The 23,203-nt window shown below is 43.1% G+C and overlaps 1 protein-coding gene across 2 annotated transcripts in view; it reads left to right on the top strand.

The window, feature by feature from the left end:
* The window catches only part of LOC127442027 (alpha-N-acetylgalactosaminide alpha-2,6-sialyltransferase 3-like), a 163,024-nt gene that overhangs the window by 70,662 nt on the left and 69,159 nt on the right, over positions 1–23,203 (top strand). For both annotated transcript variants that reach the window (XM_051699697.1, XM_051699695.1), the window contains exon 3: positions 6,253–6,662. In XM_051699697.1, the coding sequence (XP_051555657.1) occupies positions 6,253–6,662 (410 nt within the window). The remainder of the gene's footprint in view (positions 1–6,252; positions 6,663–23,203) is intronic.

Below are 23,203 nucleotides of genomic sequence, written 5' to 3'. Positions count from 1 at the left end.
ATTTGTGTATGTCATTGTGAGTTGTGGGTGTACAGTCCAGTGGCAGGTTGAGACAGACTGGATGTTAATAGAAGGACAAGTGAGAGTTCAAAGCCTCACTGAGATGTCTCTCAGTCTCCACTGAAAGAGAGGTTGGAGTTGCAACCTTTCCATAGCTTTGTAGAGAGTGTGTAGGGAGGAAGGTTCATCCACAGAGGGGGTACTAAATGCAAGTGTCAGAAGTTTAAGTTTTCAAGTTTTGCAGTAGTCCAATCTTAAGATTAATAATAATTTAAAAAAAACTTCAGGGTCATAAATGACTCCTTCGCTTTCCATTATCATGGACTGTACCAGTTGACTGAACATTATTCCACTTATTAGGGATGCACCGATACCACTTTTTCTCTTCCGATCCGATTCCGATATCTGAAATCTCAGTATCGGCTGATACCGATACCAGTGTTGTTGTTTTTTCTTTCATAATCAGTTTAAAATATTTATACCTCACTGAGTGATGCTAATTATATGTAAAGAAACACAAACCTTTAACTACACATTATTTTAATATAAATGTACAAACTATTAAGAAAAACTTTATTGTTAACTAGTGTACTGGATAATGTTGCAGCAAAATTAACAGTAATTCCAGTCTAAGTGTTTAGTAGAAAAGTTTTTTATTATTATTTATTTATTTATTTTTTTAATGCAAAAAACATTCAACTTGTATCTAGACTTTAAAGGATCAGATCTCTTTTTTTTGTTCAATTTAATTGTAAGATATCAGTTCACTTTTCATTCACAGTTATTTTTTGGAACCCATCAAACTTCAATATTGTTATAATTTGTAAACAAATAATAATAATACATTATTATTATTATTATTATTATTATTATTATTATTGACTTTTAGAATTTTAAATACAACAGTAATATATTTCAATCGTGCACCTTTAACTTTAAAATCCCCTGGCTTTTATTTTGTCATTCTGAACTCTCCAGGAAGTCCTGTATGTGTCTGTTTGTTAGCAAGTTCACAGTAGTTTAATTCGCTTCTTATTCAAATTCTGGTAAAATGCACCTCCGGCACCGTTCTAAATGCATATTATAAGCCAAACTGAACTATTGAGCATCTACATCTGAGATGTTGTTCGTGAGTAGTGCTCAAATGTTGCGCAATGCGTGAAGGCTAAAAATAGCCGCGAGTGTGTGTGTAAACAGAGCAGCACCATTCAATAACGCACTGGCGTTGCACATGCATATTATATATTTACTTATTAAACACAGCCTTTTGTGATTCACAGAGCTATTGCACGTCCTCAAGTGGCTTTGAATAAAATGCACGAGTCATATGAACTACTTCAATGGTGTTTTTATGGTTCTTTTATGTCATTTCTGGAGCTTGACAGGAACGAACATGACTAACGCACAGTATCGGATTTGGATCAGGCTCGTCGGACCGATACTGATCCAGGTATTGGATCGGTGCATCCCTACCACTTATTACACAGCTACTTACCAAATAAATAAACAAATGGACAATAAATATTGATTTGTGTCAAAATTATTTTATTATGTGAGAAGAAAGAGACTGCGAAGTAATAACAATACAATATACAGATACATTTCCAGATATTGCATTGGAATGTTTGACATCATACAGTATAAGCCACTACATAGTTATCGACTATCCTTTGTTGCATCTTTGGCAAACAAATGGGTAGCCAAACACTTTGCATCCACTAAGGTGCATCTGATGGTTTCCAGGAGTTGTTCTTTATCTTTTGTCTCATTGACAACAGCGACAGTGACTCAGTGGTCACCTTAACAGTTCTTTGTCCCCAAGAGAATAATGTGACTAATGTAACATTTAAAGAGGCATACCTCAAATTACTGCCTAATTGTTACCGATCTACTAGTCAGTCATAAGCTATTCATCAGTCCCCACCACCATTATCCTGCCTGGAGCAATAGTCATTTGTGCTCAGATTTGCTGATCAGCCAAGCAGGGCCAACATGCTCTAATTTGTTAGGGCAATCTCATGGCACTCAGCATCCCTTTGGTATTCCAGGCGAATAAATAGAAAGACCAGGGTGATAGATTTAATGCCACAGTGCTGATGATTAGTCATTACATTGCTGGTAAGTAGAGGTAAGTGTTTAAGGGTTCTGTCTCAGTCGTCGGTTTAGAGAAACAGCATTCATTTCACACTCTGCCTGCATGCTCACAGTTTTAAGGGTATAGCTTTCAAGCAGACATATCATTTGGCTGGTGTATACAGGAGGGAAAACGTTTTCTTGTCTTTAGCTTGAGTTCAGCAGGAAGCTTATTATTAAGTTTTCTAAAAATATCCACACACCTCTTTCATACTGTATGTCTTCCTTAGTTGATAAAGCGTACTTAAATTAATAGTTTACCCAAAAATGTAAATTGTCATTATTTAATCAAAAACATTACTTTCAAAATTATATTAGCACTTTTGTCCATGAACCACAAAAGGTCAACAATTTTGAACAATCTTTATGCCCGCTTTGCATACAGTGCCAGTTCATTGTGACCAGTGTTGGATAAGTTATTCAAAAATAGTAATCAACTAATATTACTTCTCCAAAATTGTAACCAGGTTACTTATTGATTACTTAATTGAAAAAGTAATCAAGTTACTAATGACTAAGTTCAGGCATGCAACTCTGAATAGCACAAGCTGATAGGTTTTATGGAACTTCTGTTAGCCAATCAGCTCGCTCACATGTGATATGTCAAGCCAATCGGCTCACATGGTGTAAGCTGATAGGTCCTTTGACGTGTAATCGGGTAGCCAATCAACTTGCGTATTCTTTCTTTGCCTAACATTTAAATTTGCTCAGTTTGCAAATAAGCCGGTTTCGCTGTAGCACGCCAACAAAAGTTTTCTCTGAAAATGCTATTTGCTCAGGTGGTTGCTGGGGCTTGCATGGTAAGGTCTGCTTTGGCCATGACACATAGAAGCTCACCTTTATCAAGGTAAGCTGTTGCCAGATCAGGCACTGGCACACATTGCAATCTTAGCTACACATAGCTAGGCTATGTCACTAGTTAAAGAAGCTCTGGGTTTTCCAGGTCCAGATACACATTATGAGTCAGGTCACTAGCTGTTAAAGCCTTTTGGCCAAGCAGGCCCAAGCACACATAGAGATTTAGTTCATTAGCATTATGCCATTTGGCCAGCAGGCCAAGGCACACCTAGCTAGCATACACTCGGTGCACATGGCTCTTCGGAGCAGCAGCAGTACTCAAATCTTGGCGATAGATCTGCTTGGTTGGAGGGTTGTTTCGTGTTTATATGTTATGCGTTTGTGCAGCTTCCCTGCTTTGTTGTTTGTATTTATGTCTAATTGTTCAGCAGCATGTCATGCATGCTTAATGCAGCATGTCTTGTGTTTTTCTAATTTTTCTATGTCTGTGTACAGCGCTGGACTTAGGGTGGCTGGGGCCCCTGGGCAGGATTCATTGTTGGGGCCCTACACCATAAAATATTGTGCTACCATTTTGGAAAGAAAAATGTAAGGTATTTCAGAGAGAACCATATAAGCATAGCACTGAGTGCTTCAGGCTCTAGCTATACAAACACAGAGAACAGAAGCATTGTATGTGTGTGACATCAAAAACATTCTGTAATCACTCTGCTTGAACTCCACTCTAGGTTTTTCATATTCCACACCTCACTATATTATTAAATGTACATACATAAATGGAATGGCATACATCTATATAATTATCAGGAAAATAAATAAAAATAGACAGACATAACAATGGATAAAAATAGACCATGGCTGGGTTTCCCAAAGCACTAAGTAGCATGTAAGCAGCTATCTCTGCAGCATGTTTCCCAAAAGAATTATCTTAATAGCATGTAAAAACGTTTGTGAGCCTCAGAACACTCATAAGTCCATTATGTGCAACTGTCTTTCTCACATCTTTCAGTTTTTAAGAGACAAAGTGACATTTAGTAAATTGTATTGATATATTTTGATGCTTAGAAAGATAAGCCTAGCATCTGAAACCCTGTCTTACTAAAACCATCATTATTTATTTTATGACATTCATTTATATTTAATACCTTTTGGCACCCTGATAAGATTCCATAATATTTCAATGTTAGACAGTGTTTCCATGCTATTTTCCTGTTGAGAAAACAAACTGGACATATTGGTGAAAGATTCAGCCTGTTAGTTTAGCACCTTTGGACTGGACAGCTCCCGCTACAAAGAACATATGCGAAGAATGAATAATGAGCGATATACGTGCCAGTTCAAAACGTATGACGGTATTATCTTCAAACTCAGCCCATGATGGAAATTTACAACTCAGTCCATCTGAGTGACGGATAATAATCATTTTATTATCCACCATGCCATTCACCCACACCTCCTATTTCATTTGAAACATTTGTATGTAAAATGGTAAGCATATAGGCAACATTTTCTATAAAATTAGCGGATAAAATTGGAAACAAATATAGAAATATATCTGTCTTGTCAGCCGCATGCAGTCACTGACTGGTGAACTAATTACCTTAATAAGAGTGTGCGGGTGATGGCAGAATTCAGGCAACAGTAAGAGGTAATCCTGGAAATTATTTTGTCTTTGGTTTCATGAAAAAAAAAAAGGTTGCTCCTGTCTTCTGTTATGTTCAGCAAAACTATTCATTTGTTATCGGTTTTATTCCTTGAACTGTTTGTTTCTAATCCCTGATCCAAACTGATTACTTTAATTGGTGTTTTGGTTGTTATCGTATTTGCAAGGATGATATATTAGTATGATAATATTTCGACATTTTGAATTGGCTATGTGGAAGAGGAGAGAGAGAGAAAGACATACAGTAACCAACCTTAAAATGTTTTCCTTATATGAACGCAGCACTTTGGCATGTTTTTGGCCATAAGTCTTTATAAATTCCACAATTAATCTTTGCTTGTGGTAATTACCTCCTCACACTGTGTACATCCTGGCCATCTTGTATTTTTAGTGAGCATTTGTGATCGGTCTCTTTCTTACAATATTTAAATATAAACTGTTTAATTAGTTGACATAAGTTATATTTAGGTTCGTCATGCTCATGTTTCTCAGTTGGTCTGCTCATTGCTTTTCTAACTGATAGTTTCTTCATGCAGTGTTTGTTTTGCCCTTTTTTGTAAATTATTTTCTTAAATAAACTTTTTCTTTTTTTTTTTCTTTTTTTTTTTTTTGGCTGACCTGCACCTGAGTCCATTCTTCTAAACTCTGACAGAATTAACATAATTGAAAGTCTGTAACTGGGATTTGATTACAGTTATACTACTTTTCTGACTAATTTAATTTAATTACAGTAACTAATTATTTTGTAATCAAATTACACCCATGGTTGTGACCATGGCTGGCAAGCTTCAAAAAGGACATAATAACAACTTACTAGAGACTTGTGTGCTATATTCCAAATCATTCAAAGTCATACAATAACTTTGATAACCTTATTCTCATGAATGTTCACATTCAGATTTAAATATGATGCATTGATGCATAGCCTCAGGTTTGGCATCGTTGATTCAGTGGAGAGGAACATCATTAGTGAATAACTTACATTTCAACCTATTCCTCAGAAGATGTGTGTAAAGATTCCTCAAAATGTCTCTTTTGTTTTTCCATGGAAAAAATAACAGCATTTAGGATTTAAATGACATGAGAGTGAGTAAATAATGACAGAATTTACATTTTTGGGTGAACTCTGCCTTTTTTTTTTCCTTTTTCTTCCAATTTGGAATGCCCAATTCCCAATGTGCTTTTAAGTCCTTGTGGTCACGTAGTGATTTGCCGCAGTCTGGGTGGTGGAGGACAAATCCCAGTTGCCTCTGTGTCTGAGACTGTCAACCCGTGCATCATGTGGTTTGTTATAGTGATCATGAGGAGGTTACCCCATGTGACTCTACCCTCCCTAGCAACCGGGCCAATTTTGGTTGCTTAGGAGACCTGGCTGGAGTCACTCAGCACGACCTGGGATTTGAACTAGTGAACTAGTGAACTCCAGCATCAGGGTGGTAGCCAGCGTCTTTACCACTGTATAAAATAATTTATCCTACTCAGCATTATCAGGATATTATAATTTCATTATGTTTTATGTGTGACATAATCAGTAACCAGAATCACAATCTATCAAAGTTGCTATAACTTAAAGCATTTATTGTTTTGTTATACATAGTCAAAATAAAATATGGAATCTTTCTTGAGTTTTAAATTTCATCTTTTCTTTTCTCCTCTAGCCATTGAAGCTGCATTGTGAGGTGTGCAGTATAGTGTCCAGCTCTGGCCAGATGTTGGGGCGTGAGGCCGGGGCTGAAATCGACCAGTCCTCCTGCATATGGAGAATGAACAATGCACCTACAAGAGGCTTTGAGATAGACGTGGGCCGCAGGACGGACCTGAGGGTGGTGTCCCACACCAGTGTTCCTCTGCTAATCCAAAAGCCACAGCACTTTTTTGGCCAGGGGAATGAGACTGTTTATGTGGTATGGGGACCCTTACGTAACATGAGGCAGGACGGCAAGGGCATTGTGTACAACATGCTGCGGCAGGCGGTGGATAACTACCCACAGGCTCGCATCTACGTCACCACAGAAGAGCGCATGAATTACTGTGACACTGTATTCAAGAAGGAGACTGGTAAAGACAGGTGAGAGAGCTGTAATCACCTCCTGTGAAAGTCTTATCACATGTTTGTGCTGTGCTGTACTCTATAGTGCATACAGAGACAGTAAATGGAGCAGTAAATCTGCCCTGGATTCTGAATGTGTAAAACAGTACAAGGAAGAAGAGACAGACCACTCCTTAAAAAATGAATGGGAGAAATCTCAATGCTCAAAAAGGAGGCTGAAGGAATATAGGAAAGTCCTGCCTTTCAGTTGAAAGAGTAAAATTGCCTTTTTACTGTTTTTGTTTACCACTGCTATTTGTTTAAAGTTGTCTTGTTGGAACTACAGCTCTTTACCTGTGGTTAGAATCATAGTTTCTTGTTAGTTTGCTGTGTGGACATAAATTGACTTTGCTGAGGCTTCTATATCTGTTATTCTATGTATATCTTTCATTCTGTCAAGACTTTGACCACTTTTACATGCATTTAAGAAAAAATTTATTCTGAGGTTTTGCAGAAAGCGGCGTTCTGAAACATCATGTAAACATGACAGCCGTCTGGCTGTCAGTTTGTCCAGATACTCAGGTGACATTTCACCCCACGCTTCCTGTAGCACTTGCCATAGATGTGGCTGTCTTGTTGGGCACTTCTCACGCACCTTACAGTCTAGCTGATCCCACTAAAGCTCAATTGGGTTAAGATCCGTAACACTCTTTTTTCAATTATCTGTTGTCCAATGTCTGTTTCTTTGCCCACTCTAACCTTTTCTTTTTGTTTTTCTGTTTCAAATGTGGCTTTTTCTTTGCAATTCTTCCCATAAGGCCTGCACCCCTGAGTCTTCTGTTTACTGTTATACATGAAACTGGTGTTGAGCGGGTAGAATTCAATGAAGCTGTCAGCTGAGGACATGTGAGGCGTGTATTTCTCAAACTAGAGACTCTGATGTACTTATCCTCTTGTTTAGTTGTACATCTGGCCTTCTACATCTCTTTCTGTCCTTGTTAGAGCCAGTTGTCCTTTGTCTTTGAAGACTGTAGTGTACACCTTTGTATGAACTCTTCAGTTTTTTGGCAATTTCAAGCACAAAGACAATGTTAAGCTTCATTTAATGAACCAAATAGCTTTCAACTGTGTTTGATATAATGGCAAGTGATTTTCTAGTACCAAATTAGCAATTTAGCATGATTACTCAAGGATAAGGTGTTGGAGTGATGTCTGCTGGAAATGGGGCCTGTCTAGATTTGATCAAAAATTACTTTTTTCAAATAGTGATGGTGCTGTTTTTTACATCAGTAATGTCCTGACTATATTTTGTGATCAGTTGAATGCTACTTTGGTGAATTAAAGTACCAATTTCCTTCCGAATCAGCAAAATCTCTACATTATTCCAAACTTTTGGCTGCCAGTGTATACGTCAAAGGAGTCAGGGGAACACCTGTCACAAGTCTTATGTAGACGGAAACCCCACTATTGCAACGCAATGCATCAGTCGCATTACAAAGTGCATGCCGTTTACGTGTCTTCAGCAACTTTCTCACATTAAATGGCTTTCTGGCGTACGTGTGTCGTGTATTTTGTTGGTACATGTTTTTCATGTCTTTTATTTTGAAATTCTAGTTCCTGTTTCATGTCATGTGGTTCCCTTGTCATGCGATTTCATGTTTTCCTTCATGTTCATGTGTCTAGTTTTCATTGGTTGATAGTCTTATCTTGTTTAGAGTTCTTTGTGTTTATTGGTTTTCCTTGTCATGTTTTCTCCCACGTTCGTGTATTTAACCCTCATGTTTTCCATTGTCCATTGTCAGGTATTGTTGTATGTAACTTTGGTTGTGTATTCAAGCTTGTGTCATGTTTATGTTTCATTCATGTTTGTAGTTAGGGTTTTGGATATCACGAGTTGGAATAAATTTGCACTTGGCTTCTTTACTTCATCGTCATCGTCTTTGTCATTGCCAGCACCAGCCTTCGTTATAATATGTAAATGAGCTATTATTACTGGTGGTGGTTGAGGAGAGTCCCCTATTCACAATGTAAAGCGCTTTGAGTGTAGTGTCAGGAAAGCACTATATAAATGGAACGTTCATTCATTCATTTATTATAATTTGTGGTAAATTTGTGGAAGTTATTACTCCACCCTTGAGTAACGTAATTTACGGCAGCTCTGCCAACGTGGTTCGAATGATGGATGTGCAACATAGTTACTGCGGTGTCAGGAAACTGTCGTGACTAGCTAGCTAATTTCTACAACGATGCATCGTACCATTGTGGTTACGCAGTGAGTTATGTTGTTGTACGGGAAACACACCCCTGATCGGTTTTAGGTGATAACAGACCAAAATGTAACTTTTTCACTATTAATCTTGACATTAGCAGTCTCCTTGATGATCATGATTACAAGCTTGATTACACTTCCTAGCTCTCTGCGTACGCGTCAAGTTTTAGGAAGTGTAATGACAGCTTGAAATGACAATAGCAAGATATAAACACACACTTTTCAAATTGTTCCTATGCTCGTCCTTGGACATATCACTGTCATTTCATTTTATCACATGACATCTGAAACAAATGAGCTCTTTGTCCACTTTAGATATGCGTAACATAGTCTGATGAGAATTCGTCACAATACTACAAGATGGCAAATTCCAAACCAATTCGTACGACTTCATTCGTATGAAAACGTACAACTTAAACATCAACCAATCACCAGTGTTGGGTGAATTGTAATCATTGGTACAAATTCTATTTTATTTTGTGTCACATGCATTTGAGGAGGATAATGATTTGAACATAAAAGTATAAAGAGGAAGAAAATGTATTCCATTCTTTATTACTAACAAAAAGAGCCTCACAAAAAGAGCCCCTTATGACAGTTTTAAAAAGTGCATTAAACATTACATGAATTTAATAAACATTAAATCTAACAGCAATGACGGTGCATGGCCAAAGTTATAATTCAAAACACTGAGACATCAAGTTCATTTTAAGTGCATAAAACAATAGCAGCATCACGAACATTAATGACCATAAAATCAACATAAAATGATAATAATAATAACAATAATAATAATACGTTTATTATAGCGCATTTCTTGAACCCAAGGTCACTTTACATGAGAGCAAATACATGAAATACAGAAAATGGACAGATAACACATACATAAAAAATAAAAATAAAAATAAAAAACCTAACAAGCAGCCGAGAGATAACACTGAGTGAAGAGATTAATTTTTAGATGTAATTTAAAGGAGGAGAAGGTGGTGAGTTCCCGAAGGGGTTGTGGGAGATCATTCCAAAGCCGAGGAGCAACAGTCATAAATGTCCTGCCTCCCATTGAAGACAACCTGAACTTCGGGACAAACAGGAAATTTGCACCAGCAGACCGTAGAGTGCGAGTGGAAATATATGGGCGAAGCAACTCATTGATGTACTGAGGAGCAAGTGTGTGAAGAGCCTTGAAAGTTATCAACAATATCTTATATTGAATGCGATATATAATTGGTAGCCAGTGGAGCTGTCGCATAATGTGAGTGATGTGTGCTGACTTTTTACTAGAAGTAAGAACTCTAGCTGCAGAATTTTGGATGTATTGTAGGCAATTTAGGGTCTTAGTGGGTAAAGCATAGAAGAGTGAGTTACAATAATCCAATCTAGAGGAGAAGAACGCATGGACTAGTGTTTCTGCATCATTTCTGCATTCGTATTGATTACTGGTCGGAGACGGGCAATATTGCGTAAATGAAAAAATGACGTCTATATAATGTTATTAACATGAGCCTCGAAGGTGAGTGATGTATCAAAAATCACCCCAAGGTTACGAACAGTGAGAGAGGGCTTGATGACAGTACCGTCAACATCCATGGTAAGGTCTGAACAGCGTGATAACAATGATTTGGGGCCCATTATCAAAATCTCAGTCTTCTCTGCATTGAGCCTCAAGAAGTTAGCATCCAACCAATGTCTTAATTCATGGAGGCACGCAGATAATGAGGGTGGTGTGAATGGTGTTGATGAGCTATAACTAACATAAATCTGGGTGTCATCCGCATAACAGTGAAAAACTAAGGCCATGTTTCCTTATAATTTCACCAAGTGGAAGGATAAAAATTACTAAAAGAAAGGGGCCCAGCACTGACCCTTGTGGGACTCCTCTTAAAACAGAAGCAATTGATGATTTGTAATTCTGTATTGAGACAAACTGCTGCCTGTCTTGTAAATAGGATAAGAACCAATGATAAGCAGTGCCGGAGATGCCTATAGCTAAAAGACGAGTAAGAAGGATTTTATGGGAGACAGTGTCAAAAGCCGAGCTAAGATCGAGTAGAAGAAGAATGTTGAGTGAAGTTGTGTCTTCAGTAATGGGAAGGTAATTTACTACTCTTAATAGAGCTGTTTCCGTGCTGTGTCATGGGCGAAAATCTGTCTGAAAGGGCTCGAAGAGGTTGTTAGACTTCAGGTGTTCCTGAATTTGGGATGCAACTACTCTCTCAAGGATCTTGGCCACAAATGGAAGGTTGGAAATAGGCCTATAATTCTCCAATACACATGGGTCAGCATCAGGTTTCTTGAGCATAGGGGAGACAGCAGCTGTTTTAAAGCTAATGGAACAATACCAGAAGCAAGTGATGTATTAATCAGGTGAGAGATAGGAGTAGTGATAGCATGAAGAGAACATTTAAGGAGAGAAGTTGGTGCAGGGTCAAGTTGGCATGTTGAAGAGTGTGATTTATTAATCAACTCAGCAACATAAGATGGGGTGGTATGGAAAAAAGTAGTAAGTCTGGTGACTGGGTGGATATGAAAAAATTCTAAATACTCAGTAGCCTCAGATGGGTTAAAGTGGCTGCAGATTGTGTCAGTTTTGTTTTTGAAAAACTGTAGAAATGATTCACATAGCTCAACAGATGCAGGTGGAGACAGTGATGGAGACTGTGTAAGTTTCTTAGCAATGGAAAAGAGAGTTTTAGGTTTACAGTTTGAGTAATTGATAATGGAAGAAAAATAGTTTGCCCATGCAGTGTTAAGAGAAGCCTTGTATGGGACAAGATGATCAGAGAGAGCCGCAGAATAAACTGTCAAACCAGTTTTATTGACGAGCCATTCCAGATGTCGACCCTTTGCTTTCATAGCCCGCAATCCAGGAGTATACCAAGGAGAGGAATAAGAGGAAGAAACCAGTCTAAACTTGACAGGTGCATAGTCATCTAAGATGGAGGTAGTTGTTGCATTGCATAAAGAAAGAATTTCATCAGGGCAGGAAATGTTTATAGAAGATGTGAGTACAGAATTGCAGATAGAATCAGTGAAAGACGACAGATTGATAGATTTTATATTATGATAGGATATCTGTTTTTTGCTACAAAACTTAAAAGATAACAGCTGAAACTAAACTTTATGAGCTTATGATCAGAAAATCCATCCAAAGTTCCCAACACAGAAAGATTGTTAAGCCCAGAGGAACATACCAAATTCAAAGTGTGGCCATGACAGTGAGTAGGAAAATTAACACACTGATTGAAATTGAAACTATCAAGTATAGACATAAACTCATGAGAAGCAGTTGAGTTCCCTATCTGTCACTCACTCGACGCTGTATCGATGTAGTGACACTAGGGGTCACTCTTGGGAGCCCGAGACACCTCTGGTCTTTGATAAAAGGCCAATGAAAATTGGCGAGTGGTATTTGCATGCCACTCCCCCAGACATACGGGTATAAAAGGAGCTGGTATGCAACCACTCATTCAGATTTTCTTTTCGGAGCCGAAAGGTCATGCTCACTGAGCTGAATTCCCACGACTGTTCATTCACCTCTGCTGGATCTGACGGCGCATTTCAGCAGCTTCTCCCCCCTCTGCACTGGTGCACTGCAGAGAATGACCCTGGGCGCTTCGGCAGAAATAAAAGATTATATTTCTCTAAAAGAGTATATTTCTCTAAAAGAGCGGCACACACAGAACGTCTTTTTAAAGATGCCTTTCCTTTGTGTGTTATTCCTGGTTGCGCTCGTTATCTCTCGCCTTCTGACCGTCACGATCACTGTCTTTCATGTCTGGGCACTGCTCACGCGGAGACAGCGTTCGTGGATGGTCATTTACTCATTGCGAGGACATGTCCATGGCAACGATGCGGTCGCGGCTCATCTTCGTATGAAAGCAAGCCACCCCAGAGGCTCCCCGCCTCGGTCCTTTTACCCACAGGTATGAGGCCAGCGCGGCTAGCACTGAGGGCGATTTGGGGACCCCATTGGGACCGCCTCTGCCGGGTATCCCCCCGCGGACCTCCCATTCCCCAGCACGCTCGTCTGCCCCAATCGGGCTTCCGGATGAGTCCGCCGGCTCGTCTCACGGCGAGTTCGACCTCTTATTCGGAGCCCACAAAAGTAATGAGCTCTCGAGCGCAGCATCGGAGAGCGGGCTCGTCCAGTCGGATGCGGAAGCCTCAGCTGCGCTCCTCCCTTCGGGGACGATTGCCCAGTCACAGGCTGACGCAGAGATGACGACATGCTTTCCCTTGGCAGTCGGCTAGAGTGGAACCTTCCGCTCTTCCCTGAAGCTTCGCGGCTCAATGAATGGTTCCTGGGCTCGCGGCGCAGCTCAAAGCCATGCCCTGCCCCCGTTCCTTTCTTCCTGGAAGTGCATGAAGAGCTGACAAGGTCGTGGGAGGCACTTTTTTATTACCCGGTCCTGATCTTTTCAGCTTCCCCTCCCTCACTACCCTCGATGGTGGGATGGCCAAGGGCTATTCGGCAATCCCCCAGTGGATAAAGGCGCTCGCGGTGCACCTATGCCCGCAGAGCGCCGCCACCTGGCGCGGGTGCCCAAAGCCCCCATCCAAGGCCTGTAGGTTTATGTCATCTCTGACAGCCAAGGCCTACGGTGCCACTGGACAAGCCGCCTCCGCCCTGCATGCCATGGCTCTCCTGCAAGTCCGCCAAGGCTCTAAAGGAACTGCACGAGGGTAGTTCCGCCCCAGGATTGATGCAGGAACTGCGCTCAGCGACCGACCTCGCTCTCCGAGTGACGGAGGTCACGGCGCGGTCTCTCGGGTGGACGATGTTCACATTAGTGGTCCAGGAGCGCCACCTTTGGCTCAACCTGGTCGAGATGGGTGAGGCCGACAGGACACGATTCCTTGCTGCTCCCATCTCCCAGGCTGGCCTATTCGGCGACACTGTCAAGGACTTTGCCCAGCAGTTCTCGACGGTGGAACAGTAGACGGAGGCTATCCGGCATATCCTGCCCCGGCGTGGCTCAAGATCCCGCACCCCGTCCCAAGGGTGTCCCCCTGCAGTGACTGCACCAGTTCCTCCGCAGCCCGCCCTTTCGGCCCGGCCCCGGCGTGGAGCCCACCGCAGGAAGGAGACACCACCCGTCTCGCGGCCGCCCAGAACCCGTGAAAGGCTTCAAAGCGCCCTTGAGACGGGCAACCCAGGGATGACAAGACCCGCTGCTCTGGAGCTGGTAAGTAGACCTCTCCATCTTTTTGTTACCTTTGCATTTAATTGCGCTGCATGCCCAAGTGGCTGCATTACTCAAAAGTTCAGCAAGAGAGGTTTCCTTGTTCCCTGGGTTACGTATCCGGTGTGCACGGCCATCATCATGACCACCGTCCACCACTCTATTTGGCAGGTTTGGCGCTCCAGCGGTGGTCTCCCGCCCCTGAGCGCCCAGCTGTGGCACAAATCCGCCCCCGATGTGACAGTCTCCACGGGTCACGAGGACAGGCCTCTTCCTCCCCCGTCCCAGGCTGTTCCGGGGGTGGTCACAAAGAGCCAGGTAAGTGCTTCGATGTCCCTAGAATCAGCACGGCCACGACATGGTGTGGCACCTCGAGCTCTGCCCCGCCGCGAGGCCCCACCTGCCGGTACGTCCGACGACATTGTCCCTTTGGTTCCCCTTGCGCAGAACTTGGATGCGTGGCTTGCGCTTTCCAATCCATCGCGATGGCTGGTCTGGACCGTCCGACTCGGCTATGCGAGCCCAGGTTCAGCGGTGTCTACTTCACCTTGGTGAAGGACGAAAACGCTGCTACCTTGCACGGAGATCGCTACCCTCCTACGGAAGGGCGCAATAGAACCTGTCCCTCCAGCCAAAATGAAGAAGGGGTTTTACAGCCCCTACGTCATCATACCGAAAAAAGGCGGTGGGTTGCGGCCAATCTTGGACCTGTGAGTACTGAACCGGGCTTTACACAGACTCCCGTTCAAGATACGGACGCAAAAACGCATTCTGACGAGCGTCCGGCATCAAGATTTGTTCACGGCGGTAGACCTGAAAGACACGTAATTCCACGTCTTTATCCTTCCTCGACACAGACCCTTCCTGCGGTTTGCATTCGAGGGTCAGGCATATCAGTACAAGGTCCTCCCTTTCGGCCTGTCCCTGTCTCCTTGCATGTTCACGAAGTTCGCAGAGGCAGCCCTTGCCCCGCTAAGGGAGGTGGGCATTCACATTCTCAACTATCTCGATGACTGGCTAATCTTAGCTCACTCTCGGGACATGTTGTGCGCACACAGGGACTTGGTGCTCTCACACCTCAGCCGACTAGGGCTTTGGGTCAACTGGGAAAAGAGCAAGCTCCTCGGTTCAGAGCATCTCTTTTCTCGGTTTTGAGTTGGACTCTTTGACAGCACGCCTCATGAACTAGCGCACCCAGTCGGTGTTGGTCTGTTTGAAGGCTTCAAACAGAAAACGGCGATTCCACTGAAACTTTTTCAGAGGCTCCTGGGGCATATGGCATCCTCAGCGGTGGCCACCTCGCTCGGGTTGATGCATGTGAGACCGCTTCAGCACTGGGTTCAGACTCGAGTCCCGAGACGGGCATGGTGCCACGGGACACATCGCGTGGTCATCACGCCGGTCTGTCACCGTCTTTTCAGCCCTTGGACCGGCCTCTCATTTCTACGGGCAGGTGTTCCCCTAGAACTGGTCTCCAGGCGCATCGTGGTCACGACGGACATCTCCAAAACGGGCCGGGGCACAGTTTGCAATGGGCACGCAGCCGCCGGCTTGTGGACGGGCCTGCAACTGCATTGGCACATCAACTGCCTCGAATTGTTGGCAATTCTGCTCGCTCTGCGGAGGTTTCGGCCATTGATCCAGGGCAAGCACTTGTTAGTTCAGACAGACAACACGGCAACGGTAGCATATGTCAACCGCCAAGGCAGTCTGCGCTCTCATATGTCACAACTCGCCCACCGTCTCCTCCTCTGGAATCAGCAGCACTTCAAGTCGCTGCGAGCCACTCACATCCTGGGCAACCTTAACACTACAGCGGACGCGCTGTCCCGACAGGTTACCCTCAGGGGAGAGTGGAGACTCCACCCTCAGGTGGTCAAGCTGATTTGGAGTTGATTCGGACGGGCACAGGTGCACCTGTTTGCCTCCCAAGAATCCTCCCCACTGCCCGCTCTGGTACACCCTGACCAAGGTCCCCCTCGGCATAAACACGCTGGCACACAGCTGGCCCCCTGGCATGCACAAATATGCGTTTCCCCTAGTGAGCCTACTTGCACAGACCCTGTGCAAGGTCAGGGAGGACGAGGATGAGGTCGTCCTGGTAGTACCCTACTGGCCCACCCAGACGTTGTTCTCAGACCTCACGCTCCTCGCGACAGCCCCCCCACTGGCGAATTCCCCTGAGGAAGGACCTTCTTTCTCAGGGACGGGGAACCATCTGGCACCTGCGACCAGACCTCTGGAATATCTATGTCCGGCCCCTGGACGGGACACAGAAGACCTAAGTGGTGGTAGACACGATCACTCAGGCTAGGGCCCCCTCTACGAGGCGCCTGTATGCCTTTAAGTGGCGTCTGTTCGCTAAGTGGTGTTCTTCCCGACGGGAAGACCCCCAGAGATGCACAGTCAGATCAGTGCTTCCTTCCTGTAGGAGAGGTTGGAAGGGAGGCTGTCCCCTTCCACCTTGAAGGCGTACGTTGCCGCCATAGCAGCACACCACGATGCAGGTGACGGTAAGTTCTTAGGGAAGCACAACCTGATCATCAGGTTCCTAAGAGGCGCCAGGAGGCTGAATCCCCCCAGACCGCACCTCGTTCCCTCATCCGAACTCTCTGTAGTTCTTCAGGGTCTACAGAGAGCCCCCTTTGAGCCTTTACAGTCAGCCGAGCTTAAGGCACTCTCCTTGAAGTCTGCCCTCCTGACTGCGCTCACTTCCATCAAGAGGGTAGGAGACCTGCAAGCGTTCTCTGTTAGCGAAACATCTGGAGTTTGGTCCGGGCTACTCTCACATTATCCTGAGACCCCGACCGGGCTATGAGCCCTTTTAGGGACCAGGTGGTGAACCTGCAAGTGCTGCCCCAGGAGGAGGCAGACCCAGCCCTGTCATTGCTGTGTCCGGTGTGCGCTTTACGCATCTATTTGGATCGCACGTAGAGCTTTAGGATCTCTGAGCAGCTCTTTGTCTGTTTTGGTGCACAGCGGAAAGGAAGCGCTGTCTCCAAGCAGAGGATCGCCCACTGGCTCATTGACGCCATAACTATGGCATATCACGCCCAGTACATGCTGCCCCCGGTAGGGCTACGAGCCCATTCTACCAGGGGTGTAGTGGCCTCCTGGGCCCTGGCCAGGGGTGCCTCTCTAACAGACATTTGCAGAGCAGCAGGCTGGGCAACACCCAACACCCTTGCAAGGTTCTACAACCTCCGGGTGGAACCGGTTTTGTCCCAGGTAGTGGCACGCAATACAAGCGGATAAGCCCGGGATAGCAGGCCGGGTGTATCGCTTGCACATAGCGACTTCCACCTCATTTTGAGCTGAAGACGTGCGGCATTAATTCCCAGTAGTGTTCAAAAGTTTTGTTCCCTGGTTGACTTCCTCTGAGCCTTGTGGCAGTTGAGTTTTCGGAGAGACTCGCTGCTGGCCCAGTACACGTGCTAACTAAGAGCCCTGTTCTGGGGTAGGTGCTCCGCATGTGGCAGTTCCCTGTAAGGCTAACCCCATGCGATTATATATCTTCCGCTAATTCGCTTTTTTTTGCCCTGTTGGCAAACTGCGTCTTCCTTGGGCAGAGCCCCTCTGCCCCAGTCTCCATGTTTGTAGTAACTCCTCCCCCATTGGGTAGGATCTACCTTAAAGACTCTCCACATGGTTGGAAAGACCATGTGACGTATTCTTCCACTTAAATATCCCCCCCTCGCTTTGGGCGAGGTGTGGTCTCCGCGGTGTCTTCCCCTCGGGAGGGACACCCCCCGACTAGACCTGGCAGCCCAGTCTGATAATCCCCCTTATTTTTTAGGGAGTGAAAAAAGAGAAAGGGAAAGAGGCCACGACTGGGTTAAGCCTGTCTCTATCTCTTGAGTAGTCGACTTGTCCCCAAAGGGCCGTTCGACACTCATAACTATGTTGGGGGAGGTTACGTGTTGACCTGATGTGCTGGCTATGAGGCACACAGTAGTCTGTCCACCACACACCGCCAGTTCACGTAACACAGTTCAGCCAATTGTGGCGTTTCGTATAGGGACCCCTAGTGTCACTACATCGACACAACATCGAGTGAGTGACGGATAGGGAACGTCGTGGTTACTTGTGTAATCTCCGTTCCCTGATGGAGGGAACGAGACGTTGTGTCCCTCATGCAACAATGCTGGACTACCCGCTGAAATGGCCAGACCTTATATCGGCTCCTCAGCATAAAACCTGAATGAGTGATTGCATACCAGCTCCTTTTATACCCGTATGTCCGGGGGAGTGGCATGCAAATACCACTTGCCAATTTTCATTGGCCTTTTATCAAAGACCAGAGGTGTCTCGGGCTCCCAAGAGTGACCCCTAGTTCCCTCCATCAGGGAACGGAGGTTACACAAGTAACCATAATGTTAGTGTCAACATGGATATTGAAATCTCCTAACATTATCACTGTTTTATGTGATGCACAGGCTAGAGTAAGCAATTTGCTGAGGTCAGAAAGAAAGCTTGGGTGTCTATTAATTGGTCTATAAATTAGAATTACAACCAGTCAAATACCACTTGCCAATTTTCATTGGCCTTTTATCAAAGACCAGAGGTGTCTCGGGCTCCCAAGAGTGACCCCTAGTTCCCTCCATCAGGGAACGGAGGTTACACAAGTAACCATAATGTTAGTGTCAACATGGATATTGAAATCTCCTAACATTATCACTGTTTTATGTGATGCACAGGCTAGAGTAAGCAATTTGCTGAGGTCAGAAAGAAAGCTTGGGTGTCTATTAATTGGTCTATAAATTAGAATTACAACCAGTCAATGACCACCAGTATTACATTTAAACAGTATTACAATTTAAAAGAGCACCAGTATTACATGGGGACACATATGACACTTTTCCACTGCACGTTACTGTTCGACTCGACTCTGCTTTCTTTACTTTTCTGAGCTTGCTTTTCCACTGCAGTTTAGTGCCGCCTCAACGTGGGTGGGATTATAGGCTGATTGTCATAGTTGCGCCACCTCTACATGCCGTGACATCATCTTAAACGCAACACAAACATTACTGACCATAAACAATAACACGACCGCTAGCTGTTAGCTACTAGCTCATTGTGCTACATAAAGCAGTTGTTGCATGGTGATTTTACACAAGTGTAACAGTTAAATTGGCCTAGTTGTTTTAGAAGCAAGCTTTCCAGTAGCTGGTCAAATAAATAAAGTGAAGCTTTCAAGCAGAATATAGAGTTAATGTAACATAAACGTACCATCCTCCATCGTGGACTCCAGCAACGCTGTGGCTGAGTCCAGGGCACTCTCCCTCCCATTGCTCGCCGGTCTGTTGCCATAGATAGCGTCCATTTGGTCGAACCACTTCCACTTTCTTCTGTTTGAACCACTCTGGCTGTTGTGGTCCTTGATGGTTCTGTAGTCACTTTTAAGCTTTTTTCACTTTTCCCTACACTGTTGGTAGGTCCTGTGGTAGCCGTGTGCAGCCAACAACTGAGACACTTCTTGAAAGACTTTTTCGTTTCACGTTGGTTTAGGGATGAGGTGTGATTGGGTTGGATATGCAACAGAATTACTTTATCTTTAGTATAAAAGCAGAAATATCACCTTCCAGCCATCTTGAAATGGATATACAGTTATTCCGTATTCTCAGAAAGAAAGAGTACATCAAATGTTCCTCCTGTCATCAGCAACATCCCAGCGGTAACAAAGGAGAGATGTCACCAAAAGAAATCAATGGACGTTTGAGGTTATTTGAGTTGTGAAGAGCATTTGCTGTGTGCTAATGAGTCTGGTACGCTGTGCAGTCAGAGAGCAGAAATTAATCAGCTCTGATTAATTTCAGCTCAGACCTCTGATTCAGTCAGAGGAGAGAACATACAGACAGAAGAGTTGCATACAGGAGATGGGTGTTTGACAGGGTGTGGTGCTGAGAGTCTTGGTGGAGTGTCCACTTTTGAAGCCTGACTGATTGTCATCCAGCAGTTTGTTCTGTGAAGATAGGCAGAGATTTGATTGAAAACTGCCCTTTCAAGTGTTTTGCCATGAATGGGATGAGAGAGACTGGTCTGTAGTTTTCTATTTGTGTGGGGTTAAGTCTGGGTTTCTTCAGCAGCGGGGTTACTCAAGCCTGCTTAAATGTAGTGGGAAAAGTGCTTGTAAGTAGAAATGTGTTAATTATGTGTGTGAGTGCAGGTAGGATGGATGGAGAGATGGCCTGGAGAAGGTGAGAAGGAATGGGGTCAAGGGAACAGGTGGTGGGGTGGTTGGAAAGGAGTTGTTTAGAGACCTCTGATTCAGTCAGAGGAGAGAGCATACAGACAGAAGAGTTGCATACAGGAGACGGGTGTTTGACAGGGTGTGGTGCTGAGAATGTATTGCTGATGGTTGTAACCTTATTTGTAAAAAATGTGACGAAGACATCTGCTGTCAGTGATGTGTCAGGTGGTGGAGGGGGAGGGCAGAGAAGTGTGTTGAATGTTCAAAACCAGCTGCGAGCGTCTGTGGTGCTGTTGATCTTGTTCTGATAATAGATATTACTGTTATATTTAAAATTCTAAAAGTCAATAATAATAGTAATAATTATAATAATAATGTATTGTTATTATTATTTATTTATGAATCATAACAATATTTATGTTGCATGGGTTCTAAAAAATAACTGTGAATGAAAAGTGAGCTGATATCTTACAACTAAATTGAACAAAAAAAACAAAAACCTGCCTTCTTTTCTGCTGAACACTTAGACTGGAATTACTGTTAATTTTGCTGCTACACTATCCAGTAAACTAGTTAACAATAAAGTTTTTCTTAATAAGCTATACATTTATATTGAAATAATGTGTAGTTAGAGGTTTGTGTTTCTTTACATATAAGAGTACCCCAATTAGTTCCACACGATAATGTAAAGATATTCTAAACTGATTATGCAAAAAAAACAAAAAAAAACAACAGCACTGGTATGGGATCAGTATCGGCCTATACTGAGATTTCAGATATCGGAATCGGATCGGAAGAGAAAAAGTGGTATCGGTGCATCCCTAGTAATTCAGGCGGACAACCTGCAAGACGTCTCAGAGTGACACATGATAAGAAATGCTGTTAGTCACATAGACATGTGCTTGAAGAAACACACTTTATTATATTTTTTAAGAACAGACAACAGAAAGCCGTCAATGCTTTTCGCTGTCTAATTCGCTGTTGTTCAGAGGCATGCAGCACGAGCCTGTCATGTGAAACAAGCGCATGTCGGCGTGCAGCGCAAGCCTGTCTTGTGGAACAAGCGCATGTAAAGTTTTCACTCTTTTTTTCTCTGTTTCATTTGTCTGAGAACTGTTTGCAAGAATAATATCGACTATGATAATGCTGCCAGTTATCCCCGATCATATTGGGAGGTGCTGTGAGTTTAATGTGCTTTATTTCCTCGCGGTTGGCATGCATTGCAGATTCCTACGTAATGCAAATGGAGCCGTTGGAGATGGTAAATGTTTGGATTTGGGGAGGTGGTTAAATAAGGTTTTTTTTATCACTTCATTATTTTATTGCTTTTTTCATTTAGTTTAAAAAGCTTCTTGAATTTAGAAATGTCTTTGGTTTATGTTTTTCCTGTTTCAATAAATGAATTAAATTTTTAAACCAAAATCAATAAAGCAAATAAATTCACAGAGGGTTGGTGGGGGGGTTGACGATGTAATCGGATATCGTGATATTTTTTTAGGGCAATTATCGCTAAAATATTTTTTACATATCACACAGCCCTACATCAGACTATAACATAACACCATCTTGAATGTTTCATTTGAAGTCAGCAGATTCACTCTTACTGTCTAAAAAGTAGCCCAAACATCTCTCTTTCATGGAGAGGCTTAGACTATGTTTGATCAGTCCGACTGAAATGCTGCAATAGATCTGCTTTTCAAGGCTAATCCTCAAATGATAGCCCTAATGCTGTTGTGTTATTGTACAGATAAAAGATATTCCTAAGGAGGACTGGAGAGGATTATCCCTTATCCAACATCAGCTCCTTTAGAAGAAAAGCCAGCTGATTGTGATGTCTTTAGCAGTGTGCTGCAGTTTACATATCCAGTAGGTGATATGCAATAGGTGATATGCAATTCCTGCATAGGGAAGAGGCACTTATGTTTGTGTGTGTGTGTCTGTGTGTGTGTATGCATACTTATCTATAGTTTTGGAACAAAATTGTCCCCAAAAAGCAGGCAAAATCTGACAAAACCTCCCTTTGGGGACATTTGGAATCATTCTTGTTTGGAGAAAAATATGTTTTTAGGGGCTGTTGACGTCAAATATGTTTTAGCATCTGTCTGCTCTGTTTTTGAATGGTTTTTCTATGTAAACGTGCTAGGGGGACTACTTTGACTGTTGTGCACATAAGTTGATGCAGCGTCAAGTTAAAAAGAACTTCAGCTTTTAAAAATGCATCTCGAGACTAATGCATTCTGTTCCATTTGTTTCGCTGCATTTAGCTATTTTCTTAGTGTGTGGGTTAGGGTTAGTCTATAGTAATTACAATTAGCTTTATATAAAAAACAACAGAAGCCTACGGTGTTTCCCATTAAAGGGATAGTTCATCCAAAAAATAAAAATTCTCTCATCATTTCCTCACCCTCATGCCATCCCAGATGTGTATGACTTTCTTTTTCATTTTTGGGTGAACTATCCCTTTAAGATAGCTAAGTAATAGTGTGTGTGTACTTCCTTAGTTATAGTTTCGGGACAGTTTTATTCCAAAACTGAGCCAAATTGGACAAACCTCCCTTTGGGGACATTTTGGGACGTCCTCACTTGTAAAAGCGATCCATACGTAAATTTATAATGATTTTTAACATTCTAATAATGCAAATGTTTTCTGTTAGGGTTAGGTTTAGGGTGTGAGTTAGGGTTGTTCATAGTAATTATAGTTTTATATAAAAATAATATACGTCCATGATATGTCCCCATTTAGATAGCTGAGCAAATATGTTTTTGTGTTTGTATGTATGTGTGTGTGTGTGTGTGTGTGTGTGTGTGTGTGTGGCCATGAGCAGATGTGTGTGTAATGTCAGTAATAAATCAGCCTTAATAGAGCAGATCGGCATGTCAGGGAACAGTTGGCGGTAAAGCCTTTGTTTTGAATCACATTTTAGGAGCAGACTCACTT

Source organism: Myxocyprinus asiaticus, chromosome 6 (assembly GCF_019703515.2).
Source record: "Myxocyprinus asiaticus isolate MX2 ecotype Aquarium Trade chromosome 6, UBuf_Myxa_2, whole genome shotgun sequence".
In the NCBI taxonomy this organism is placed as follows: Eukaryota; Metazoa; Chordata; class Actinopteri; order Cypriniformes; family Catostomidae; genus Myxocyprinus; species Myxocyprinus asiaticus.
Note: the sequence above shows the minus strand (reverse complement) of the source record. Positions and strands in the feature narration are given on the sequence as shown.